Source organism: Dendrobates tinctorius, unplaced genomic scaffold, assembly GCF_039654945.1.
Source record: "Dendrobates tinctorius isolate UK_male_01 unplaced genomic scaffold, ASM3965494v1 ptg000070l, whole genome shotgun sequence".
NCBI classification, from domain to species: domain Eukaryota; kingdom Metazoa; phylum Chordata; class Amphibia; order Anura; family Dendrobatidae; genus Dendrobates; species Dendrobates tinctorius.
Window position 1 is genome coordinate 72,530,613 of NW_027361738.1, and position 17,139 is coordinate 72,547,751.

Here is a 17,139-nt window from a genome sequence, read left to right on the forward strand (position 1 = left end):
TTCTGCTGGTGCAGTCACTGTGTACATACATTACATTACTGATCTTGAGTTACATCCTGTATTATACTCCAGAGCTGCACTCACTCACTATTCTGCTGGTGCAATGACTGTATACATACATTACATTACTGATCCTGAGTTACATCCTGTATTATACCCCAGAGCTGCACTCACTATTCTGCTGGTGCAGTCACTGTGTACATACATTACATTACTGATCCTGAGTTACATCCAGTATTATACCCCAGAGCTGCACTCACTATCCTGCTGGTGCAGTTATTGTGTACATACATTACATTACTGATCCTGAGTTACATCCTGTATTATACTCCAGAGCTGCACTCACTATTCTGCTGGTGCAGTCACTGTGTACATACATTACATTACTGATCCTGAGTTACATCCTGTATTATACTCCAGAGCTGCACTCACTATTCTGCTGGTGCAGTCACTGTGTACATACATTACATTACTGATCCTGAGTTACATCCTGTATTATACTCCAGAGCTGTACTCACTATTCTGCTGGTGCAGTCACTGTGTACATACATTACATTACTGATCCTGAGCTACATCCTGTATTATACTCCAGAGCTGCACTCACTATTCTGCTGGTGCAGTCACTGTGTACATACTTTACATTACTGATCCTGAGTTAAATCCTGTATTATACTCCAGAGCTTCACTCACTATTCTGCTGGTTGAACCACTGTGTGTATACATATATAAGCATTCATTACTCATTCTTTACTGAATGATTCCTTTACTGATATTGATTTTGAGTTACATTTTTTTTTTTTTTTACTTTAGAGCTGCACTCATTATTATGCTGGTTGTTTTTGGTATCAATTAACAATTTGTCGGTAGAAATTACGCAGCAGAGCTCCTGTAATAAATGGCGGCTGATAGGAATCTATACACTTTGCAGAATGCCAATATAGTGCCTGTGCTATGAGATTTTCGAGACTCTGTGGATGATCCTGGGATGCAGATCTCTCTCATTGTTAGCGCTATACTACTTTGATCTGGTTTTAAAGCAGACCGCTCATCAGATTTGACAATATAAATTTCTTACATTATTAATCAAATCTGTCAAACCTGATGTGGTTGGTGTGCTTACATTAAAAATCTATGCAAAATGGCTGTATAACCCCTTTTTTTAAGATATCCGCCCACCTGCCCTAAATGACAGTTCCTCTGTGTCTCCTCCCTGCTGCTGCTGAGACCTCACACTGCTCAGTGTAAGCAGCAGCTGTCAGTCAGGCAGGGTGTGCGGAGACTGAATACACCTGGATTCATCATTAGCTATTTCACTCTATAGCTGGACTGATAAAATACTAATTTTAATATCAGGATTACACAGACAGTCTTTACTTGGATTTTCAAAGGAAATACATCAGCTCCATCAAGTCTAAGCAGCTGAATTAAAAATATATTCAGCTTTTCATGTGAGATCGGATGTCTGAGCCTCTTTATGAAGTGATAAAATGACCGTCTGTTGTGATTTTTTTTTTTATAGGTATGGACATTATGTGGAGGGAACCGGTTCGATTCTTCAGGCAGCAACAGATGTCGAGGTGTGAATCTTCTCCTTTCTTCATATGAAAAATTGTACTTTGGGGGATTTTTTTTATTATTATTATTTTCTTACCCCCTGATGTGTTTTTAAAAAATATGTATATACGTGTATTTTGTGGACTATAAGACGCACCCCAAATTTTCAAAAGGAAAGTAGGGGAAAAAAATTAATGTGTCAAATGGGGGTCTGTCTTACAGTCCAAATTCAGCTTAGGAGAGAGAGAGAGATTTTTTTTGCAAAACGGTGGATTTTGACTGAAATAAAAAAACTGAAGTGTGAAGCAGGTCTTACCGGGTGGGATCGGCAGCAGTGGTGGAGCGTGGTCACAGGAGGTGTTCGGTGGACCGGCTGTATGACTCCCATCCCAGACTGGTTCGGCGGTGCAGGGGCTCCGCCAACATTTTCTGAAAGCCCGGAGTCCCCGCTCATCCATTGCTGTGATGTTGTGGACTCTGGGAAATCCCGTCCCAGACTGGTGCAGCAGGTTCGGCGGTGTGCTGTAGTGCGGGGGTCTCCACCGGCATTTTGTGAAAGCTCGGAGCCCCCCGCACATCCATTTCTGCGATGCGGTGGCCTCCGGAAAAATGGCCGTTGGGGGCGGCGCATGCTCAGATTGCCGAGCTTTCACAAAATGCCGGCGGAGACCCCCCACACACGACAGGGAACACTGCTCACCCCATGTGATCGCTGGGTCCTACAGAAGCATCGGCACTACCAATAACTTATATTCAGTGCGTTACGCTCAGTGAACACTATGTATTCAGCAAAAACAAGCCGTAGTAAACCGTATCTAACAGCCGAAAACTGGACCTGGTCCTGCACGAACTTAAAGCCCAGGACCAAACTCTGTAATTTTCAGATTATCATCAGATTGTTATATTTATCTGATTACGTTGTTATTATTGTTTTGCCCTTTTGATTCCTAGCATTTAATTTTATTTTTTTTTTACACATACTTTTACAATGTCCAATCATTCGGAATGTCTCGCGTATCCACGTTCAACAGGTCCAGATCACCGAAATGCTTCAGTCTGTCCATATAAGACAGTGTGCGCCTCCGGGAGAGATCATATAGTATAATGGCACAAACAGTTGTGAAATGCTGCATTATTCCTGCTGTCCAGAGAGCTGGCAGCCGGGGGCCGCCTGTCTCTTCTCGCTTTATTGCTTCTGGACAATGGCGCTCTCATCAACTGCATGAGTAAAATGTTCAGCCAAGTGGGCAAAAATGTCTCTGTGCCGTCCACAAACACTGCGTCAGCTCGTGGGGGGGGGGGGGGGGACATTTATTAGGCATGTGTTGACAGATGAATCTGCCTGGTCATTGTGAAATGCATTGAGGGGCCAGTACATACTGGGGTCTATCACTGTTACAGTGCCTTTGCAAAAGTATTCACTTCCCTTTGCTTTATACCTATTTTGTTACATTACCACCTGTGTTTACATATTTTTGTAATCCGATTTGTGTGTAACGCATCAGCACTAAATAGTCTAAAGTTGGTGAAGTGAGAAAAATATAGGCATAAATTAAATTTATGGGATCAAATAAAAATTGGCATGTGCATATGTATTCACCCTTTTTGCTATGAAGCTCCTAAAAATTTCTGTTGCCATCAATTTCCTGGTCACATATCCGTCAGTATATACACTTTACCTTTTCTGAAAGGCCACAGTGGCTGCAACGCCATTAACAAGAGGCACCACTAACCAAACACCATGATGGAAGAGGCACCACTAACCAAACACCAAGGAGAACTCCAAAGTCAGGGACAAAGTTGTTGAGAAGTACAACTTAGTCAGGGTTGAGTTATACAAAAATATCCCAATCTCTGATGATCCCTGGAGCAGCATTATCATCAAATGAAAAAACATGGTACCACAACAAACCTGCCGAGAGAGGGCCGCCCACTGAAAATCTCAGCCCGAACAATAAGGGCATTAGTCAGAGAGGCAGCACAGAGACCAAAGATAACCCTGAAGAAGCTGCAGAGTTCCCAATCAGAGACTGGAGTATCTGTCCATATGCCCACAATAAGCTGTACACGTCATAGATTTGGCTTTTATGGAAGAGTGGCCAGAATGAAGTGGTTATTTACATACAAAAATTTTACGGCTTGTTTTTCTTTTGCCAAAAGACATGTGGGAGACTCCCACAAATGTATGGAGGAAGGTGCTGTGGTCAGATGAGACCAAAATTTAACTTTGTGGCCACTAAGGTAAACGGTATGTCTAGCGCCAACACAACTCCTCACTCCAAGAACACCATCCCCACAGTGATACATGGTGGTAGCAGCATCATGCTGTGGAGATTTTTTTTGGCAGCAGGGACAGTGAAAATGGCCTGAGTCAGGTGAAAGATGGTGTGAAATACAGGGATATTCTTGAGAAAAATCTGTGTCAGCCTGTCAGTGATTTGAGACTGGCATGGAGGTTCACCTTCCAAAAAGAAAATGACCCAAAACATACTACTAAAGAAACACCCGAGTTGTTTAAGGTGAAATGTGTAAATGTGTTGGGAGTGTCCTAGTCAAAGATCAGACCTGAATCCAGATGAGAATCTGTGGTCACACTTGAAGATTGTTGTTCACCAGAGGAAACCATCTAATGTGAAGGAGCTGGAGCAGCTTTCCCTTGAGGAATGGGCAAAAATCCCAGTGGAAAGTTCATAGAGACTTATCCAAAGAGACTTGCAGCTGTAATAGCCGCAAATGGAGGCTCTACAATGTACTGACTTTAGTGGGTGAATAGTTATACACACTGACGTTTTCAGTTATTTTGTCCTATTTGTTGTTTGCTTCACAATAAAAAGAAAACCCAATGTTCACAGTTGTAAACATGTTGGTTACATGAACTGATACAAACCCTCAAAAAAGCAGTGGAATTCCAGGTTGTGCGGTATCAAAACACAACAAATGCCAAGGGGGTGAATACTTTACCAAGCCACTGTTCTGCGAGCCATCACTCTTATATACAGACCTGTGAATGTTTCAGCTTGTTTCTCATTTTCACACAGATTAGTTCAGCGTATGAATCATTGGAGACCTTGTGTGACGAGGAGAAACTCGCTAAACTGTCCACACTGAAATTGAGATATTTCACGCCAAGAGAAATCGCAAATCTTCACGGATTCCCAGCGCAGTTCGGTATGTGGAGAGCGGGACATGTAGAAGTCATTGATATGAACAGCTCCTTAAGGGGCAGAGTAATAAAGTTCAAATGTGCCTGTCTGCTCTCCATTTTAGCAAATACCTGAATAATTATGCTGGAATGTCTTCTGATGTGTTTATTCCTCTGATATTCCTGATATTATTAATGTTCCTTTGTAAACGGAGCGTTTCCTAGCACAATCTGATATTGTCAAATCAGTGTTCTCAGTGTTGACGAGAAGAATTGCTGCACTTCACCCCCTAAGATCGTTGGTCTGTGGTTCTGTGTAATGCATGGAAGTGTCAGATCTTCCCGGAGGGAGGCTCTTTGTGACCCATAGAGTGGTCAGGATAACTGAGTCTCTTCTTTTACAAGCACATGGAAGATAGTTGTCTAGGGATGACATCCGCTTTAAATGAGTTCTATATATGCCATATTTGGGACAAAGGGTCACCTGATGACAACCCCACCTTATTAACAAGAGAGGAGAACCGCTACAAAACTGACTACCACTTAGGAAGACTTGACTAATGCATTTGATTAATTTCCTGCTTGTCGTCCACGTCGTCGGAGAACTTCTTTACAAATATTAGAGAGGACCTTTCGACTCTCCGGACATGTCTATTTCAGTATATACTTGTATTTCTTTATGGAATGAGACCACTGTAGCATCTTTCCTTTGAAATTTACCTCTCGTTCCTCTGTTACTCCTCTTGGAAATATATGAATAAATTGACAATGGGGTATGTTTGTGTATACAGTTAGGTCCATATATATTTGGACAGAGACAACATTTTTCTAATTTTGGTTTTAGACATTACCACAATGAATTTTAAACAAAACAATTCAGATGCAGTTGAAGTTCAGACTTTCACCTTTCATTTGAGGGTATCCACATTAAAATTGGATGAAGGGTTTAGGAGTTTCAGCTCCTTAACATGTGCCACCCTGTTTTTAAAGGGACCAAAAGTAATTGGACAATTGACTCCAAGGCTATTTCATGGACAGGTGTGGGCAATCCCTTCGTTATGCCATTCTCAATTAAGCAGATAAAAGGCCTGGAGTTGATTTGAGTTGATTCTTTGCTGGTACGTTTGGTGTTGCTCAGTTTTAATTTATTCAGGAGGACTATCAGACGTATGGCAAAATGCAGAATTAAAAGAAAAAGATGCTATATAATTATTTTTTCATAGCGAAAGCAAATATTGAATAAAATAGACATTACAGTATGAGGAGAGGTGACAAGTCGTCTTTAAGTAAGCTTCCTGCCGATAGACTGCAGAGGTAACCGGTAACCTCTGCAAGCTGCAGTAAAATATAGAATGGAAAATTCTCCATTGTTGAGAACATAGAGGATTTTTTAAAAACAGATAGATTGCAAAGTTTCTTGTCTTTACTGTCACTTTTCAATGTTACACATTTCTGATGATAATATAAGTAATGTATTACAATATATATGTGTCTCATAAAGATTATGCTGTAATTTTCTGTCGTCTCCTTACTTTTTAGATTTTCCTGATAAGATAACAACCAAACAGAGATATCGTCTCCTGGGGAACAGTCTGAATGTGCACATTGTGGCCAAGCTGATATCTCTTCTGCTGAAAAGCACAATGTAACGGTGTCGCCTCAAGGATCTCCGTACAGAATACCCCCGGGATATATAATAAATTATGCAATAAAGTTTTTGTATTTTTACAGTGTATGATGAGCGTATTTCATGCACCATAAAAGGGGTCTTTTTTGCATCAGTGCCATAAATTTTTTTTCCAGCTGTTTCTCTCTGTTTAAAGGGTCTTTTCTGAATGGGATATTTATTGTTAATCCATAGGATACACTAAATGTCTCAATGGGTCCTACAGTCAGGACTTGCATCCGGAAAACAGGGCTCCATCGCATGCAACTATCAGTGGACGCGCATTAAGCAATTTTTGGAACTCCCATAGAAATAAACAGGCATCATAGGCGGCTACTAGAAATGACCAAAAATATTTGCATTAGCCAGATGAATAGTCTGTGGTTGCAGCACAGGAATCCTGCAAACCCTTTCTTTCCTGCTAATTTCCCGATACCTTTTTTCATTAGTAAACTTGGCCCAATATAGTCTTTGTGGCTCGACACACACAAGGGCCAAGTACAAGAAGATGGATTCAGGATCCAGTATTGATAAGCGTGCTTTGTTATTGCATCACTAATGCAGAAGCAGCAGTAACGCTTTGACCCCCCGGTTTAGATCTGGTTTGTGGTCACGCTGGGGCTTCTATTCAGAAGAGGCTCCAGGGATGTCAGCAGGTATGAGGGGGTTTCCAGGGCTCTCGGCCAGTGACCATGGAGTACCATTATGACCCTTGTACCTTGTGTTCTCTATCATCCACCTCTGACAGCAGAGCTCAACTGGACCCATTCTCATAGAATGGTAGAGTTGGAAGGGACCTCCTGGGTCATCTGGTCCAACCCCCTGCTCAAAGCAGGATTCACTAAACCATCTCGGACAGATGTCTGTCCAGCCTCTGTGCGAAGACTTCCATTGAAGGAGAACTCACCACCCGTCTTGGCAACTTGTTCCACTCATTGATCACCCTCACTGTCCAAGGGGTAGGACCAACTTCTATCAAATATTGCTGCAATATCCAATGTACATTCCATAAATGTTCAGGCTTGTGCAACCCCATTTATGACTTTCCTCAATTTATGCTGCCACACAGAGCCATGGCTGTACAATTGCGCGGTATGTTTTTCGCTATATTTCAGGGAGAGAGCTGGAGACTGTACAAAGAGATGATTCTCTCAGCACCGCTCTTTGTGATTGACAGGTCTCTTTCTTTGTACATACATGATAGAGATCGGTCAATCCACTGCAGCCAGGGAGAATCCGGCCGCCTCTTCAAACAAGGTTTTCTCTGAAACGCGTTTCGGTCAAAGACCTACCTGGCTTCAGTCTTGAAGCCATGCTCTGATTCATGCTTCCTGGACCAGAGCAAAAGTCAGGAAACACTTGACAGACACATGGGTCCTAATTTATGATTCTCGCGGGGCCCTGCCATTGGGGCAATAGTGGTCATTCTGTTGTACTAAACTGTACCCAATAATGCAAATGTTCCCTGTGTTGTGCAATCGCGAAGAATATTTTTGTTATATGAGATTTTGCATGTCATTTCCTGATTGGAATCGATGGGGAAATGCAACGCTGAAAGAATTTCATAAGAAATCTCTATTCCTCCTGAAAAATCTTTTCAAAATCATTCTGACTGTTCGCATTATTTCTTTTTATAAAACATACCGGTATATGAGCATCAACTTCTTTTAGCTCATTTAGGATCATTCCTATTTTGGAGCAATAGTCCACAGAATTTTTATTTTAGTTTTGCAAGTAGAGAGCAATAGTTTTTTTTTGTTTTTTTTAAAGCTTTCCCCCAATAAACAGCTGTATGAGTGCTTGTTTTTTTTTTTTTTTGCGTGCTAGCACCATTTTCTGATATATCATTTGATGATGGAATGGATAGTCCTTGTACATTTGTGGCACATCTACAGGATGCCTTATTCAAGCCGCCTGTGGTCCTGGCAGCATGAATCTACTGTCAGATTCTTTTTAAAAGTGATTCATTATCTAATCTTCAAAAAATAGAATTTTTAAACTCCACATACAATCTTCTCGTGATACAAACATTTTCAAAATAATGTAATTTTTTTACTTTAATGTGTAAGCTCCGTAATACAAGATTTTGTATGCCGGTAGCAGAAAATCATCAGAATTCTGATTTTATCTTTAGGACGTCGAGAAAAAATATATCCTGCAAGTAGGAAATAGTACACCCCCTGTTCGCTAGAATGGGAGCTCCATGCGCCTATTCTTCAAAAATGTGGCTAGTAGTGATGAGAAAATGTGCTCGGATGACGTCTTATCCGAGCACGGTTTGGTATTATCTGAGCATCTGGGAGTGCTCGTATATTATGTTCGAGTCCCCGCAGCTGCATCATTTGCGGCTGTTAGATTCAACACCTGTTGGGATTGCTTGTTTCTTAGGGAATCCCCACGTGTTGAAGATGTCTAACAGCCGCAAATCATGCAGCCACAGAGACTCGAACATAATATACGAGCAGGCCCAGATTCGACATATTCCGAGCACGTTGGCTCATCACTGGTAGTTAGAGATTGAATGGAGCTGTCACGCTTACGTCAGCCCCTTTACTAGGCTCACTTGGTGAGGTAGATTCACAAAGTCACAGGTCAGGGTGGTCACACGGACCCAGGGTCTTAGTATAGATGGCTGGTGGGCATGTGGAGAAGTGAGGATTTGGACACACTGGAGCTGTAGGAATAGGAGGGCAGACAAAAGGGAAATGGCAAGTCGGCAGAAGCACACATAGGAACTAGAGGTATATTGCACAATATGAACAGAATCAAATAACAGGAGGTTAACTGGAAGGAGTCAGGAGCATCAAAACATGACTGAACTGATGCTGGAACACTCCAAAGAAATCAAACTCTAAAGTCTCAGTACTAAGACACGGGTGTATGTTTAACTGGCCTTAAGGAGATGATTTCACAGAGAAACGCCGGGCAACTTGTAAAACAAAACGTGGAGCACAGAAAAGGGTGGTGCACATAGGGAAAAGGAGCAGAGTCTGACCCAGCCAGGACAGGAGCGTAACACCCTTTGACAGTGACCAGAGCTGTAGCGTGGAGGCTCAACTATTCCACTTCAATTAAAGGGAATCTGTCACCCCATTTTTCGAGCATCAGCTGCCGGTACCGCCATCAGGAGCTTATCTACGGCATTCTGTAATGCTGTTGAAAAGCCCCCGATGTAACCTGAAAGATAAGAAAAATGAGTTAGATTATACTCACCCAGGGGAGGTCCGATTTTGGTCCGATGGGTGTCGCGGTCCGGTCCGGCTCCTCCCATCTTCTAACGGTGATGCCCTCTTTGTGACTACCTGTCGTGGCTCCTGCGCAGGCGCACTGCTCTGCCCTGTTGAGGGCAGAGTCCTGCAGTGCGCAGGCGCCAGGAGAGGTCTGGCGCCTGCGCACTGCAGTACTCTGCTCTGCACTCAACAGGGCAGAGCAGTGCGCCTGCGCAGGAGCCATGACAGGCAGCAAAGAGGACATCACTGTTAGAAGATGGGAGGCACCGGACAGCAACACTTATCGGACCGAGACCGGACCGCCCTCCGGTGAGTATAATATAACTCATTTTTCTTATCTTTCAGGTTATATCAGGGGGCTTATCTACAGCATTACAAAATGCTGTAGATAAGCCTCTGATGGCGGTGCCGGCAGCTGATACTCGAAAAATGGGGTGACAGATTCCCCTTAAGTTCTGATCTCTGAGAAAGAACAGGATTCCCTTTTTTTGTGAAAATAGGGGTCCCAGTAATCGGACAATTTGGATAATTGGTAAATGTAATTCGTGAGAAAACCCCTTTAATGATCATTATGTTTCTGATCGACAACCAAGAATTCTTCAGAAATAAAGTCATAGTAAAGGACTGGAGACATAATGAATCAGCCTCTTGTATAGGTTCTGAGGCATTCTTCTATGAACCATTAGAAGCTTACAACAGAGATCATTCTGTGGTTATGATTATATCCTTGATCAAAGAGTCCACGGTTAGTACAAATCCTTAGAGACGATGGATTAAATAAATACAAGTTTAACTGCACTCAAATCATAACTGTGCTCATATCACTGGACATAATATGTAATTACTATAACATTTCACACCCCTTTCCTGAAAGTCCTATAGTTTTGATGTAAATGTTCTTGCTATTCATCTTTGACATATGAAATCCACCCACAGCACTCACCAATCCACATGTGTCTACCCACTGGGCCAATTAATAATTTTTAAATCTTGAACTATTTTAGTACATTAAATCTGTTACTTGTAAAGGTCAAGGTAAACTTGGTCATCAAATAATCAAGAAAAAGAAAGGTTATGTGGGACCGCTATGGGGGCAGGTGGTATTCCTATCATGGGCCAAAAATCTGCTACATTACCTTGGAGTTAAGAAATTTCAAGGTTTCTGTTTAATGAATAACAATGGGCAAAACCTAGTTCCCAACATGGTGCCTTTTCTTTCACATATGCCCCCTTATTAGCTTCATACAAAAATTGCCACTTATCAACTAACTTAATAGATTTATGGTGGTGGCTTGAATGGCTGAATAAATATTAGATAATTCCTTTTCAAACCTTTCTCAGCTGTCCTTCAAAAGTATCAGGGTACGAGTTAGAGGCTGATTGTAGTATGGTAGTGTGCATGGCTGCCTTAGACCGTCAAGGACAAACAGGTCAGAATCCATCAGCCCAATGTCATTTTGCTCCGAAATCTGCCCATAGAGGCAAATCAGGAAACCTTCTTACACATTAGATGGTTAACCTCCCCAGAGACATGAGGCAAAATGAAATCCATCAACCCAATCTTCTTTTTCTTTCTTGATATTAGCCATCAAGGGAAAAATCCTAAATTGTCATATACAATAGATGGATGACCGGGCCTGGCAGAATTGACATATTCAGCAGACATTCTAAAGTTTATGGCTCTCTATAGACAATTTGCATCCATTTGCGTTAGGGCTAACCAGTGGAAGTTAGGGTTTGGGTTAACCAGTGGGGGTTAGGGTGAGGGCTAACCAGTGGAGGTGAGGGTAAGGGCTAACCAGTGGAGGTTAGGGTAAGGGCTAACCAGTAAAGGTTAGGGTTAAGTAGTGGGGGTTAGAGCTAATCAGTGGGGGTTAGGGTTATGGCTAACCATTGGAGGTTAGGGTAAGGGCTAACCAGTGAGGATTAGGGCTAACCAGTAGAGGTTAGAGCTCACTAGTGGGAGTTAGAGCTAACCAGTGGGGGTTAGGGTTATGGCTAACCATTGGAGGTTAGGGTAAGGGCTAACCAGTGAGGATTAGGGCTAACCAGTAGAGGTTAGAGCTCACTAGTGGGAGTTAGAGCTAACCAGTGGGGGTTAGGGTTATGGCTAATCATTGGAGGTTAGGGTTATCAAGTGTAGGTTAGGGATAGGGCCCCATTTTTTTTATAAAACCATCCATGAATGACTTTACCATTACACCTTTCAGAAATGGGAAGCTACTACTCTTTCACTTGACTTTTCAGTTATGTATAATAAATATTTTGTGATTTACTACTTTATAAATGAGTTACGGTACATACGAACTGTCGCAGCCTCCTACGATGCACTCTCTATGAATACTGACATATTTTGACTTTTTAAAGCAGATGATTGCATTTTGTTGGGGTTATTTTTTTTGTTGCAAAGGTCATGAAGCTGATGGATAACAGACATGCAGCATTCATAGGTGTTTGATGTGTAACTAGTCAGCCCTTTGTCCCTTTCCATTACCCGCAGTGAACAATTAATGTGAATGAAGAGCTTGCGTTAACTATTTTCTGCAAGTTACGTGGGAATGATCAGATCCACAAGACCAAAGGGCGGCTCTGTATAAACCTCCAAGACATCTACTTGGACAGCTCTGCCTGGAGGGAGCCAGCAGCACCATGCTTTCTCCAGGCCGGATCCACAGGCACCTGAGAGTGGCATTATTAATCCTTTCTGGACTAATATGTCAACTGGGAGAACCTGTGAAAACAAGAGAGAAAAGAGATGTGAATACTGACCAGTAAGTGATGAAGATTGGATTCATTTAATCTCGTATGTGTGTATGCTGGACAGATTAACAGCCTCTAGTGTTTTCTGGTATCAGCCATTTGTGACTAGGTAGAGCGTGACCTGTATTCTTCGGGTAAATATTCCTCCTTGATCAGAGCAAGACTTCTCTTTAGGACGATTGCACGTCGGAGTGATGTTTATTTTAGATGTTCTTTTCTTCCTTAGGCCCCGAATGTCTTCTGAAAATGGAAATTTAATATTTTGCGTAAGCCAAACCAAAAGTATTGAATTCAAAACCAATTCCTATGGGAAAATAAAAATTAATGATGATGACCTGACAGAACTTCTGACCCAGGTAACGTTATGATAATTTCAATAATAATTTTATTTATACAGCTCCAATATTTTCCGCAGGACTTTGCAATCAATAACAGAAAGTCAACTTTATAATTAGCGGATGTGTTGGGAGCTGTATTTCATTGCAATAGACATGTCTGTACTGCGGTGCTCTTTATGGGGTCTTTCTCATACTTTCGGTGACTTTCTCATGATGGTGGGGTGCTTATCTCATGTAATGGGGGTGCTTTGGTTGGCTCTGTTGGGGGGGTGCTGTGGATGGCTCTGTTATGGGGGCAAATCCAAAGGGAAAAAGAGGGGGTCTCTAGCACCAAAATTAGTGAAAAAAGCTAAAACTCACATTTATTAGGAAGGTTTTAAAATCATATTAATAAGCCACCATGACAGCAAGGCTACCTATTTTTTCCTCTTTTTCTGTTATGTGGGGTGCTGTGGTTGGCTCTGTTATGGGGGGGTGCTGGGGTTGGCTCTGTTGGGGGGGGGGGTGCTGTGGTTGGCTCTGTTATGGGGATGCTGTGGTTGGCTCTGTTATGGGGTTGCTGTGGTTGGCTCTGTTATGGGGGTGCTGTGGTTGGCTCTGTTATGGGGGTGCTGTGGTTGGCTCTGTTATGGGGGATGCTGTGGTTGGCTCTGTTATGGGGGGTGCTGTGATTGGCTCTGTTATGGGGTGCTGTGGTTGGCTCTGTTATGGGGTGCTGTGGTTGGCTCTGTTATGGGGGGTGCTGTGGTTGGCTCTGTTATGGCGGTGCTGTGATTGGCTCTGTTGGGGGGGTGCTGTGGTTGGCTCTGTTATGGGGTGCTGTGGTTGGCTCTGTTATGGGGGTGCTGTGATTGGCTCTGTTATGGGGTGCTGTGGTTGGCTCTGTTATGGGGGTGCTGTGGTTGGCTCTGTTATGGGGGTGCTGTGATTGGCTCTGTTATGGGGGGTGCTGTGGTTGGCTCTGTTATGGCGGTGCTGTGATTGGCTCTGTTGGGGGGGTGCTGTGGTTGGCTCTGTTATGGGGTGCTGTGGTTGGCTCTGTTATGGGGGTGCTGTGATTGGCTCTGTTATGGGGTGCTGTGGTTGGCTCTGTTATGGGGGGTGCTGTGGTTGGCTCTGTTATGGGGTGCTGTGGTTGGCTCTGTTATGGGGGGTGCTGTGGTTGGCTCTGTTATGGGGGTGCTGTGATTGGCTCTGTTATGGGGGGTGCTGTGGTTGGCTCTGTTATGGGGGGTGCTGTGGTTGGCTCTGTTATGGGGGTGCTGTGGTTGTCTCTGTTATGGGGGTGCTGTGGTTGGCTCTGTTGGGGGGGTGCTGTGGTTGGCTCTGTTATGGGGGGTGCTGTGGTTGGCTCTGTTATGGGGGTGCTGTGGTTGGCTCTGTTGGAGGGGTGCTGTGGTTGGCTCTGTTATGGGGGTGCTGTGGTTGGCTCTGTTATGGGGGTGCTGTGATTGGCTCTGTTATGGGGTGCTGTGGTTGGCTCTGTTATGGGGGGTGCTGTGGTTGGCTCTGTTATGGGGGGTGCTGTGGTTGGCTCTGTTATGGGGGGTGCTGTGGTTGGCTCTGTTATGGGGGGTGCTGTGGTTGGCTCTGTTATGGGGGTGCTGTGATTGGCTCTGTTATGGGGGGTGCTGTGGTTGGCTCTGTTATGGGGGGTGCTGTGGTTGGCTCTGTTGGGGGGGTGCTGTGGTTGGCTCTGTTATGGGGGGTGCTGTGGTTGGCTCTGTTATGGGGGTGCTGTGGTTGTCTCTGTTATGGGGGTGCTGTGGTTGGCTCTGTTGGGGGGGTGCTGTGGTTGGCTCTGTTATGGGGGGTGCTGTGGTTGGCTCTGTTATGGGGGTGCTGTGGTTGGCTCTGTTATGGGGGTGCTGTGGTTGGCTCTGTTATGGGGGTGCTGTGGTTGGCTCTGTTATGGGGGTGCTGTGGTTGGCTCTGTTATGGGGGGTACTGTGGTTGGCTCTGTTATGGGGGGTGCTGTGGTTGGCTCTGTTATGGGGGTACTGTGGTTGGCTCTGTTATGGGGGTGCTGTGGTTGGCTCTGTTATGGGGGTACTGTGGTTGGCTCTGTTATGGGGGTGCTGTGGTTGGCTCTGTTATGGGGGTGCTGTGGTTGGCTCTGTTATGGGGGTGCTGTGGTTGGCTCTGTTATGGGGGGTACTATGGTTGGCTCTGTTATGGGGGTGCTGTGGTTGGCTCTGTTATGGGGGTGCTTTGGTTGGCTCTGTTATGGGGGTGCTGTGGTTGGCTCTGTTATGGGGGGTGCTGTTTCGCACTGATGTGGACGATACTGTCGTTGGGTCAGTGGGAGGCATTGTTACTAGGGCATTGTGATGGGCTCTGCTGCTGGAACCCTTTGGGGAAAATCTGAATAAAGTATTTTCATTGTGTAATAAGAACTTCATCTATAAGAATTACACTTTTCATATCAATGCCTGTCACTTTTTATGACCTCTGCTGTCATTTAATAGAACCCTAAATAAAGTAAAAAGTATGTGATGGACACGCCGGTGGTGCTCGGCTTGTTACGTTTGCACCGCTGTTATCAGAGTCGTGTTTTGTATCATCACATCTCACATGTCTGATTCTTATCATCTCCAGAACACGGTTCCAAGAATAAAAAATCTTCAGACCATAAACTGCGGACATTAAACTGCAGACCTTGGGCTCCGGGGCTCTCTTACTGAACCTTTCAGTGGTTAGATTAGATCATAGTTTATGCAGATGATCTCTAATAGGTTCTAGATGATGTAATTATCGTTTTATAACTTTCACACGTAAACACACCGATCAGCTGGCAGCAGATAACATGTCCAGCATACTGCCAGGTAGTGTTAGCCTTATCACTGTTCTCCATGATATCTGTCTGTCACTAATGCTTCTATAAACAGTCGCTCACTAACTGATTGATTCTATCACTCCCCACTGACATTTACTGAGTAGTCCAAGGTCTGAGTAAGCAGCTGAGGTTGTGCAGCTGCAGCAGGGAGGAGTCGGCTGCCAGAAGCAGCTGGACTCCCCAGAGAGAAGGCAGAGATGGTTCATTGCCATGTCTGCCTTTCTGATCAATGTATACACAACACTGAATGAACAATATGTATATAGTATAGGAAGCACCAAGGGCACACTCACATGAGTGGATAATCCGGATGAGTGCTATGTGATGTTTTATTGGATGCGAGTGGCTTCAGAGATTGATTCACGTTCGCCCATTCAAGTCTATGGGTACTGGTAAAACATTGGACTGCACTAGGATGCTATCCGAGTGCAGTCCGATTTACGTGGACACAGACAATGGAGAAGATGGAGAAATTAAGTTCTCCATCTTCTCACCTGTGATGTGATTCTCTCATCTCAGAGGATCGGATAGGCTGGGATCCCACTTGCGTATGGCATCCGATGCGAGAGTATCAGATGCGATATGCTAATGACCCTTGGCTCCTGCTCTGCTGTGAGCAGGAGCTGAGTGTTACTCTTCTGTTCTCTGAGTCTCTCGCACAGAGAGGATCGGAGCACAGCTGCGGAGGAGGCAGAGAAACTAATTTCTCTATCTCCTCCATTGCCGGGGTCAGCGTATAGCACACAGCACTCAGAAGATATCCGAGTGATGTGCGCTGTGTCACTCGCACCCATATAAGCATATGGGTGTGAGTGAGCCGAGACACGGCCGAGTGTCGGTGCAAATCACAGCATGCTGCGATTTCACTCGGACGCTCAAAACGGCCGAGAAAAAAACATTTATGGAAGCTGCCCCATAGATGAATACTGGTCCGAGTGCTATGCGATAGCACTCATCCGTATTCCTCCCTAGCGTGACTCCAGCCATAAACTGACACTCTGATCAGGTCAGATCAGAGTTGGAGCAGATTGTCATTACCATAATCAAACCGATTCTTTCAGAAGAGAGAATCATCGCTCGTGTGACTTTAGCCTAAGGCTACTTTCACATTTCAGTTTTTGAAATCCGGCGGGCTGCGGCGAAAAGTTGCCAAACCTGATCTGGTAGAAGCCGCAGCCCGCCGGATCATCTGTTTAGGCTGGAGACGGTGCAGGAGAGGGAGAGGGAGAGAGAGCCTTCGGGCATGCGCTGTGGAAAAAAGCGGTCGGGCGCTGTCAAAAAAATGTTGCAGGGAACATTTTTTTGCAGACGCCGGACAGGCATTTTTTGCCGTATCCGGCAAAAGCCGGACACGCCGCATGGCCATCAGGCGCAATGCGGCGATAATGCTTGTCTATGGGAAAAAAGCCGGATCCGGTGGCAACCGGCGCCGGATCTGGTTTTTACATTTTTCGCCACATGGCGCCTGATGCAGAAAAACTGAAGTGTGAAAGTAGCCTTACAGTGATTTCTCCTCTGGACCCAGCAATTGTGTGATCTTTGGAGCTGCTGGTTCCTAACAGACCTGAACCAGCTCTGCTGTGCAACCAGGAGACTGGATTTCCTCTGTAACT

The 17,139-nt window shown here is 44.4% G+C and overlaps 2 protein-coding genes across 4 annotated transcripts in view; both read left to right on the forward strand.

Moving 5' to 3' along the window:
- TRDMT1 (tRNA aspartic acid methyltransferase 1) overlaps positions 1 to 6,424 on the forward strand; it is a 48,564-nt gene extending 42,140 nt beyond the window's left edge. For all 3 annotated transcript variants that reach the window (XM_073581880.1, XM_073581877.1, XM_073581879.1), the window contains 3 exons: positions 1,520 to 1,577; positions 4,593 to 4,722; positions 6,236 to 6,424. In XM_073581880.1, coding sequence (XP_073437981.1) covers positions 1,520 to 1,577; positions 4,593 to 4,722; positions 6,236 to 6,345 — 298 coding nt within the window. In that variant the 3' untranslated portion in view covers positions 6,346 to 6,424. The remainder of the gene's footprint in view (positions 1 to 1,519; positions 1,578 to 4,592; positions 4,723 to 6,235) is intronic.
- A 5,619-nt stretch (positions 6,425 to 12,043) lies between these two features.
- The window catches only part of CUBN (cubilin), a 180,968-nt gene continuing 175,872 nt past the window's right edge, over positions 12,044 to 17,139 (forward strand). The window contains exons 1-2 of the mRNA XM_073581881.1: positions 12,044 to 12,363; positions 12,579 to 12,708. Of these exons, the coding sequence (XP_073437982.1) occupies positions 12,242 to 12,363; positions 12,579 to 12,708 (252 nt within the window). The 5' untranslated portion in view covers positions 12,044 to 12,241. The remainder of the gene's footprint in view (positions 12,364 to 12,578; positions 12,709 to 17,139) is intronic.